Source organism: Carlito syrichta, unplaced genomic scaffold, assembly GCF_000164805.1.
Source record: "Carlito syrichta isolate Samal-C Ts95f unplaced genomic scaffold, Tarsius_syrichta-2.0.1 Scaffold308948, whole genome shotgun sequence".
NCBI classification, from domain to species: Eukaryota; Metazoa; Chordata; class Mammalia; order Primates; family Tarsiidae; genus Carlito; species Carlito syrichta.
Window position 1 is genome coordinate 35,446 of NW_007253044.1, and position 9,897 is coordinate 45,342.

The following is a 9,897-nucleotide window of genomic DNA, read 5'->3' on the forward strand; positions in this document are numbered from 1 at the left end:
CAGACGGAAGTTGCTTCTGATTGTAGGCTCAGGTGTGCAGGATGGGGAGCTGGAGGGGTCAGGTCGTGGCTCCCCGAAGGTCAGGCTTGGAAGAGTTTTTTGTGTCCCATGGAGAACTGGGGTCAGCTGGAAGCTTAAATCAGGGATCACTGGTGCTCTGTCTGCTTTGCTCGCTGCACATGGCAAGGGCTCAGTAGATGCTAGTTGAATGGATAAGTGTTAATTCTGTGCCAGGCCTTTACTACGTGCTTTGCACATGCCTTCTCATTTAATACCCACAGCAGCCCTAGGAATAGGTGGTTGTGTTTGTCCCAGTTCTCCAGAACTGCCAGATCAAGGGTAGTAAGTAAGAGACTTAGGAGGGAAAATGGACAGGAAGCTGGACCTGGGTGGGGGGGAGGGTGACCCTTGTGAAGGGAAGAAGCAAGGAAGGCTGGATGGAAGGAAGCATCTGGTAATACAGTTCATGTCAAGGCCATAGGCAGGGGTGGGCCCGATGAGCTTGTTGGTTGGAGTCTGGCATCTCCCAGAAACAGCCCTGACTTAGTATCCCTGCTGTGCTTTGACTGGGTTGGCCTCCGCACCAACTTGGGTACCAGTATCAGAGGACAGATTTCAGCAGAGCTCAGCAACTGAGACAGAGCTGTTGTTCAGTTATGCTGTCTGCCTGGGAAGATCTGAGAAGAACCTGTTCTTGGCCACTGTGGTAATATTATCCTCATTTCATGCCCAAGAAAACTGGGGCTCCAGGAGTTAAGTAAGCTAACAAGCTCAGCCAGTTGCTGAGTGGTGGATCCTGCCTGGACCAGGATGCTGAACTGGTGGCCTGCAAATCCCTTGCTTTTTCTATGCTGTGCGTTGCTGCCTCCCAAACTGCCACTTACAAAAATCTGGGGACATTGTATCAGTTAGGAGGCTTTGCTGAGGACTTGGTGAGATAGTGTGATGTTTTAAAAAATGATGGCAAGTTATTTGCCACACTTTTGGTTAGGTTACTTAACTCCAAGAGCCCCAGTTTTCTTGGGTATAAAATGAGGATAATGCTACTGTAGTGGCCAAGAAAATGTTCTCTATACTTTCTCCCCTTGATGTTGGGGTGAATTTTATTTGTTAAGCCAATAGAATATGGTGAAAATGACCGTATCTTGGAGTTTCCAAAGCTAATAATGCCTTTCAGCTCCTGCATAGGCCCTGGGAAGCTTGCCCTTGGAGCCGTGAGCCACCCCAAGTTCAGCTACCCTGAGACTGCCCTGATGGAGAAAGCAGGGGACAGACTGCAGGGAGATGCTCTGAGCCTACAGGAGAAGAGATTCCCTCCAAGCCCCCTGCTGTCCTTTGCTTTTTGAGTCATGGACCCCAGACATTATGAGCCTCTCTGCTGAGGCCTGCACAAAATGCAGAATAAAGGATCGTTGTTGTTTTAAGCCACTAAGTGTTGGTGTGTTGTGTTACTCAGTGGATAACCAGAGCAGATGGTGAAGGGCAGAACCGAGATGGGGGTCTTGACAGTGATCGTGGCTACCCGTTCCTGGCTCCACTCACCTGCCACTACCAAAGGGCTTCTAGCAGCAGCCCCAAAGAATCAGCCAGTCCTGTGTAGAAACAGCGCCTACTGTGGTCCAGAATGATCCAGCTGTTCCCAGCCTCATAGTTAGTATGCCAGGGTGGTCCCCAGTCCTCATGTGCCCACAGGCAGCTCCTTGTCCCTACCCCCAGTCCTGTGGTCATAGCCTATGATTGTGTCCCCACCTCTGCTTCAGGTAAGTTCTGTCTACTTAGCTTGCTTAATGGCCCGCTAGCCCACCAACCCTCACTTGTCCCCTTCCTCAGCATCAGTTGGAGTCCTGCTCAATGCGCATGTCTTCTCCTTTCCTAACTATAAAAAAGATTTGGTAACGTGCTTGCCTGGATACATGGTACTCAGAGGTTCATGCTCAAATTGAACCTCCGCCTCTACTCCTGACTACTGAAATCAGATTTTCTGTTTGCTGGCTCCGTTCTGGAGGGCAAACTCTATGGTTACCCAACCCCTGAAGGTCAGAGCCACCAATCCCAGGTCACTCTTCCTTCTCACTGTTCATTGAGGTCCCTTCTTGCCCCTGCCGTGGCCACCAGGGTAGTAACAGACTATGGGGATGGAAAGATGGAGCCAGGCTTGATAAAATGCCCCAGTGTGGGAGGGTTTATGCCCAAGGACTTCTAGCTCAGTTGCCCTCAGTTTACCTTCCCTCTGAGCACCTCTCACTGTTGTTTCCACTGTGTCATGTGGCTGGTACACTGCTTCCCCTTGAAAACTCTGGACCAGCTGGACAAAAACCTCTTTCTTGGTTCCTCTTAGCACAGCTGATCAGACTAGCATTTTAAAGATGTATGAACACCAGACAGAAAAAACCAACCTAATTATAGAAACTATAAACAGCTTTTTTAAAAGAAGGTATAGGCCAGGTGCAGTGGCTCACGCCTATAATACCAGCACTTTGGGAAGTCAAGGTGAGAGGATTACCTGAGTTCACAGCTTTGAGACCAGCCTGGGCAACTTGGTGAGACCTCATCTTTACAACAAAAAAATTAGCTGGGCATGGTGGTGTGTGCCTGTGGTTCCAGGTACTTGGAAGGCTGAAGCAGAAGGATCACCTGATGCGGGGGTCTAGCCCCTTTGCCAGGTCGTGAGATCTCCTGAGGGAGAGACGGATAGGTGAAAGACGAAAATATTATACTCGGACACCTGCTTTCTGAACAGATGACAATTTAATGTTAGTTAACACAGAGCTTTTATACCATTTGTAAAGGGCAAGACAAAGAAAATTCCTTCATGTACATATGCTTTAAAAGTTACCACCATCTAGCGGTCTTTAGAAGAAACAAATAAGCCAAAAACACTATCTACTTTCAGTTAATGAGTCTTTATCATAAAGCCAAAAATGATAGTTTTAGTTTAAAGTCCCGAATTACAGTCCTTGAAATGTTTCAAGAAAGTTCCCAGGTGCACAGTTTTTCATGTAGCAGTTTTTATCTTCTTTTGGGCTTTTATGACCTTCAACGTTTTGTAATCGCATTTCTTGTCCAGGTGTCTTCGTTACTTTTCTCTTATCTTGCAGTGTTTATTTCTAAAGAAAACTCAAAAGAAGCTTTTAGTAATGTTTCCCAGGCCCCTCAAGGTTGCTTTGTGTTTTAGCTGATCTGTCATAAAAGTGTCCAATTATTATATTCTGAGTTCAGTGAAAACCCACTCTATAAATGTTAACTTAGAGTTTTAACTATTAAATTAAGTAAAAACCTTAACGATTAATCTTTATCTTAAGTCAGTGAAAACAGTGTTATAAATCACCTACATAACTCCTAGATAAGTGTTAGAACTTATAATGAATTGATAATAAACTTACTATAAACTTGTGTTTTTAAAAAACCTTATGTCTAACCACTAAACTGCATAATTTTAAATCAAATAAGGAGTGAATATACTAACATCATTTTTTATTTAAGCAATATCTAGTAACTTATAACCAAGTGAAAGAAAGCATTCTTGAGGTACTTCAGAGTTTAACCCTTGCATACGTTAGAAAAGGCCAAGCGGCATAGTGGGAAAATAAAAAAATGAACCATGACATTCTCAGGTTAGGTGTGAGTACTTCGCATAAACATGCCATTTTCTTCTTCCACGACTGCACAGAATTTCTTTGGCGGTACCAAACAGCAAAGGTGGAAGACAGAAGGGCCTCAGCTTCCCGGGTTCACCCTGCGGCCCGGGGTCTTCGGCCCATTGGGACCCTGTCAATCATGTGGACCTCCAAGGCTGGCTCCCAACAACCTGAGCCCAGCAGGTTGAGGCTGCAGTGGCCATGAGTGTGCCACTGCACTGCAGCCTGGGCAACAGAGGGATACTCCAATGCAAAATAATAATAATAATAATAAAAGAATGTATGGGCCTGGTGCAGTAGCTCACTCCTATAAGTCCAGCACTTTGGGATACCAAGGCAGGAGGATCGCTTGAGCCCAGGAGTTTGAGACCAGCCTGGGCAACATAGGGACATAGGGACATAGGGACTTTGTCTCTACAAAAATGAAAAATAACTAGGCGTGGTGGCATGCATCTGTAATCCCAGCTACTTGGGAGACTGAGGCAGAAGGATCTCCTGAGCTCAGGATATTTCTCGATGTCCCTTGGGACTTCCTCTCATTTCTGATCTATGGGACATGTCACCTGCACTGCTAGTTGGCATGATTAATTGAATTGCCATAGGATCAGATCGTCCTACAGGTGATACTTCACCCTTAACATACAGGGAGTAGCCATGGAGTGGCACGCACATGGGGACTGACCCCTCATGAATAGAAGAATGCACTCCCTGCAGGCGCAAGCTAGTGCTCTATTTTTACCTTGGTCTGTTGTCAAAAAGAGCCTGGCTTCCCCCCGCCCCCCGCTTGCTTCCTCTCTTGCCATGTGCTCTCTGCACATGCCAGCTTTCTTTCTGCCAACTGTTAGGTGGGGAAGCAACCTGTGGCCTCACCAGATGCGGAGGACCCATCTCAAACTTTCTGGCCCCCAGCACTGAAAGCCAAAGAAACTTTTCTTTATGGTCTTAGGTATTCAATGATATCAACACTAAGTGGACTAAGACAGAAAATGAGGAGGCTGATCCCGTGGTAGGGAGATAATCAGGAATTTTTCTTGTCTTTCTTTCTTCCTTTTTTTTTCAGTTGGGGTGTCACTCTGTTGCCCAGACTGTAGTGCAGTGATATGATCAAGGCTCACTGTAGCTAGAACTCCTGGACTCAGGCAATCCTTCCACCTCAGCCTCCTGAGTAACTAGGACTACTGGCATGTGCCACTATGCCTGGCTGATTTTTTCACTTTTATTTTTAATATTTTCATTTATTTGTAGAGACAAGGTCTCACTATGTTGACCAGGCTGAAACTCCTGGTCTCAAGTGATCCTCCTGCCTCAGTCTCTCAAAGTGCTGGGATTACAGGTGTGAGCTACCATGCCTGACCTGGAATTTTCTTGGTGACCTCGCTAAGCCTAAAATTAGAATACTATATCTGAGAAGAACAAGTGCACTTATGAATGATTGTTGGTGCCTGTTGAAATTACACAATCATTCAGGCCCAGAAAGGAAAAAAAAAACTTCCCTCCTAGACTCTAAGGGCTTAGTAGGGAAGTAAGAGGGCCCTTTGGGATACGCCTTATATTTAGAATATTGAGAGTATACGCAAACAATTTTAATCATATAGTCATCATATAATTTTACGTTAAAAAATCAATATGTTAAATGCACATAAGCGCTTAAAATACATCACAATTTTTATAACCCTGTATTGTAGATAGTCTCCAAATGTAACTGCCAACAATTTTATTTATTTTTGTAGGCCCTCACAGCTCTTCACATCAAAGCTAAGGTTTATTCTCTTCCCCTTAAATCTGGGCTGGCCTTGTGACCTGCTTTGACCAATAGAATATGACACTAGGGCCAGGCGCAATGGCTCGCACCTATAATCCCAGCACTTCGGGAAGCTGGGGTGAGAAGGTTGCCTTAGCCCATGAGTTTGAGACCAGCCTGAGCAACCTGGCAAGACCTCATCTCTACAATAAATTAAAAAAAATTAGCCGGGCATGGTGGCATGTGCCTGTATTTCCAGCTACTTGGGAGGCTGAGGTGGAAAGATTGCCTGAGCCCAGCAGGTTGAGGGTACAGTGGCCATGAGCATGCCACTGCACTCCAGCCTGAGCGACAAAGTGAGACTCCAACTCCAATAAATAAGTTTTTGTAGTGCTAGGGTCTCACTATGCTGCCTAATCTGGTCTCAGGCTCCTGGCCTCAAGCAATTCTACTTCAGCCTCCCAAAGTGCTGAGATAATAGACATGAACCACAGCACCTTGCCATGTTTGTATTTATTAATTATTTGAATATTCCAGGAGACTAAAAAAGAATGGAAGTGGCCCTGGACCTTGCTTACTTTCTGGTAAGTCCTGCTCCAAGATATTTCTAAAACTCTTTGCATTCTTATTGTTGTTATAAGGTGATCTATAAAGTGCATCTAGTAATTTGATATATATGATTCCTAAATATATGTGAAGTATCCTCAGCCCTGAACAACACAGCATTCCTAAGAAATAGTCACTCTTTCCCCTTTCCTCCCTTATGCAGCATCACAAAGTTCTTCCATCACAGAGCTTTGCTGGGTAGACAGCTCCCAGCAGCTTAGCTAGGTTACCATCCATGATACCACATGCACACCATGCCTGCGTGGAGGGAATCTCCATGAAGTTATTCATGGCCCTGTCTGCTGCCTCCTCCTAACAGGAAGTCCTTGTGACTTCCTCATTATCACCTTTGTACCTCAAGGTAGGGGAATCTTTTCCAGTTTGTTTTTTTTTTGGTTTATGGGAAAATGAGAATTCCCCTCTTCAAATCCTCTGCCCCCCCCCCTTCTTCTCTCTCCCTCTCTGTCTCTGTCTCTCTCTTTTGAGACAGGGTCTCCTTCTGTCATTCACGCTGGAGTGCAGTGGCAGGATTATAGCTCACCACAGCCTTGAACTGGGCTCAGGCTATCCTCCTACATCAGCCTTCTGAGTAGCTGGAACTATAGGTGTGTGTTACCATGCCTGGATAATATTTTCAAGTTTTTTGTAGAGATTGGGCTCGCTATGTAGCCCAGGCTGATCTTGAACTCCTGGGCTCAAGCAATCTTCCCATCTCAGCCTCCCAGAGTGCTGGCATTATAGTCGTGAGCCACCGCATCCAGCCTCAAATCCTTATTTCTCTTTTTGTTTCCCTAAGTTTGCAGACTTTTTCATCAAACACACAACCAGGAAAAGACAACTTATTGGCCTTTTCTCCTTCCCTGAACACATAAGCATAGTCTTGTCTAACTAACAGAACATTTGGGTGAAGTCAAGGAGGCAGGGGAGCAAAGAGAGGAAAAGAACAGGGAGCGAAAATTGTGACTATACTAACCGTATTATCTGCTGTTTGTACATGTGCCAAGCACTATGCTAGACAGTGAACTTGTATCACTTCCTTGAATCTTCACAGTGCCCTATGCAGTAGACACTGTTTTAAGGATGAGGGGAGTTTAACTAGGTAGTCCAACATCCCATGACCAGTAAGAAACAAAGGTAGTATTTAAAACCAACCTAGTCAGACATTTTGTCCAGGCTCTTAGCTCCTAAGATGTTGCTTGGGACTTCTGTCCTCATATGTGTCAAAATCAAAAGGAAAGTATTTGGAACATTCACAATGACATGAGCATCCAGGAAGGAAAGGGGCTAGAATATGTTGTGTGAGAGAAACAATGCCGTTGCCTGTCTGGACTTGCTGAACTAGAATGGCGAACCAGAAAAGAGTTGCCAGTTTAGAGGCTAAAAATATAATTTCCAATGTATGTTCTGACATGAAATGTATTCTAATCTGTTCTCACCTGAGGTGATTTGATGGTACTTTCTAGAAGCAGATGAAGCTTGTGTGTTTAGATAGTCACTCATCTCAGTGGCAAAGCCAGCATATTATGAAATATCTGGGCTGTTTGATTTCCTGCACATTGTGAAATAAATAAACAACACAAGAGTCCACAGTTATTCTTGAATGATTCATTCCATGGGTAGACATTGTTTAAATGAGAACTCCACATTTACTCAGTCTCTCTCTCTCTCTCTCTCTCTCTCTCTCTCTCTCTCTCTGAGGGAAATGGAGAGAGGGGAAATGGAGAGTGAAGAAGGGACTGCCTGAGGGTCGAGGCAGATCTTGTCAGCCTGGAGTGGTGGCGAGGAAATATTGGGCCAGGGATGGGGGTGCATGGCAGTTCCTAGCTACTGAGGAGGCCAAGGCAGGAGGATTGCTTAAGCCTAGTTGTTCAAGGTTACAGTGAACTATGATTGCACCGTTGCACTCCGGCCTGGGCAACAGAATAAGACCTTGTCTCTAAAAAAAAAAAAAAAATGCCACCATGGAGGGCTTGTGAGCCCCAGTTGAGCACCTTCTTTATGTTTTAGAGTTCTAAACTGAAGCTCAGCAGAAAGGCAGGAGTTCCAGGTGAAGGCAGATGGCTGCATAGGAATGGACCCACTCGGCATAAGAACTTTCTTGCAGAATCAGACTTAGAAGGTAGGTATATCAGACTAATAATAATTGAATGCCCCCTCAAAGCCATAGTTTTGTTCAACATCAAAGATGAGACTTTGTGGGCTGATGGCAGAGGCTAGGCGCTTGTCCTGTTCAGCTCTGGGTCATGTTTGAACACCCATTCAGTAAAACAGAGCCCTGAAAGTGATCATGAAGCCAGGCTCAGTGGCTCAGCCTGTAATCCCGCACTTTTGGGAGGCTGAGGTGAGTGGATTGCCTGAGCCCGAGGGTTCGAGACCCGCCTGAGCAGGCGAGACCTCATCTCTACAATAAATCAAAAATCAGCTGGGTGTAGTAGCGCGTGCCTGTAATTCCAGCTACTTGGAAGGCTGAGGCGGAAGGATCGCCGGAGCCCAGCAGGTCAAGGCTGCGGTGGCCGGGAGCGGCCACTGCACTCCAGTCTGGGCAACAGAGTGAGACTCCAAATCAAAAAAAAAAAAAAAAAAAAGAAAGTGATCATGAAAACTTCCTTCCTGGCAGCACTGTAACACCACCGTGGTCTTTGGGAGTCTTGCCCCAGTTGACAAGTGGATTATCTAAGTGTTCCCCAAACATATATAGTGTTTGCCCTGAGGAAGGCTTTGGTAGACAGAATTGTCTCCTCCTTCGTGCATTTCCAGTGAGTTTCCAATCTGCATCCGGGAGAATAACCCGGCTGTCTGCCCTTTATCTGGTCCTACTTAGCCAAAAGTCTAATTTGAGGAGAATAAGTCACAAGTAGGCTGGGGACTGTTAGAAGATAATAGAATCCTTTCCAGACATGGTAGCTCACGCCTGTAATCCCAGCACTTTGAGAAGTGGAGTTAAGAGAATTGCCTGAGCCCCTGGTTCAAGACTAGCCTGGGAAAATTGACAAGACCTCGTCTCTGCAATAAATAAAAAAATACTAGCCGGTGTGGTGGTACATGCCTGTAGTTCCAGCTCCTTGGAAGGCTGAGGCAGAAGGATTGTTTGAGCCCAGCAGGTTGAGGCTGCAGTGGCCGTGAGTGTGCCACTGCACTCTAGCCTGGGCAACAGAGTGAGACTCTGACTCAAAAAAAAAATAAGATAATAGAATCCTGATAAATTTGTTAATTTAGGTAAGCCTTTAAAGCAGGGTTCCCCAAACACCCCCCCCCATCTACCACCATTCTATGGCCTGTAGGAACTGACCTGCATGGCAGGAGGTAAGCAGCAGGTGAGCCAGTGAAGCCTCATCACTCCTCATTGCTTGCATTACTGCCTGAACTCCGTCTTCTGTCAGATCAGCAGTGGTGTTAGATTCTCAAAGGAGCATACCCTATTGTGAACTGTGCATACAAGGGATCTAGGTTGTGTGCTCCTTATGAGAATCTAATGCTTGAAGATCTGAGATGGAGCTGAGGTGGGGATGCTAGCGCTGGGGAGAGGCTGCATTAGCATGGGTAGAGCCAGATTAACATGAGCAGTGAGGCTGGACTGCACAGAGACCGTGATAAATCCCTTGCTTGCAGACTCATATCAGAACCCTATAAGTGAGTTGGTATACCTCAATTGTACAGTTGCATCTGGTGGAAGGCTTTAGGTCAGAATCTGACACGTATTTTAGTCTGCACGTGGCCTGCCCATTATTATATTTATGACTTGTCTGTGCCTCTTTCTTAAAAATGGTGAGTTATAATTATTTCATTATATATTACAATGTAATAATAATAGAAGTAAAGTACACAATAAATGTTATGCACTTGAATAATACTGAAATCATCCCCCACCCACCTCCAGCTCATAGAAAAATAGTTTTCCACAAAACTGGTCCC

General features: G+C 45.4%; 1 protein-coding gene across 1 annotated transcript in view; it reads right to left on the bottom strand.

Moving 5' to 3' along the window:
* LOC103268869 overlaps nt 1-1,728 on the bottom strand; it is a 36,451-nt gene extending 34,723 nt beyond the window's left edge. Inside the window, exon 1 of the mRNA XM_021716794.1 lies at nt 1,553-1,728. Coding sequence (XP_021572469.1) covers nt 1,553-1,728 — 176 coding nt within the window. The remainder of the gene's footprint in view (nt 1-1,552) is intronic.
* Nucleotides 1,729-9,897: the final 8,169 nt, after the last annotated feature.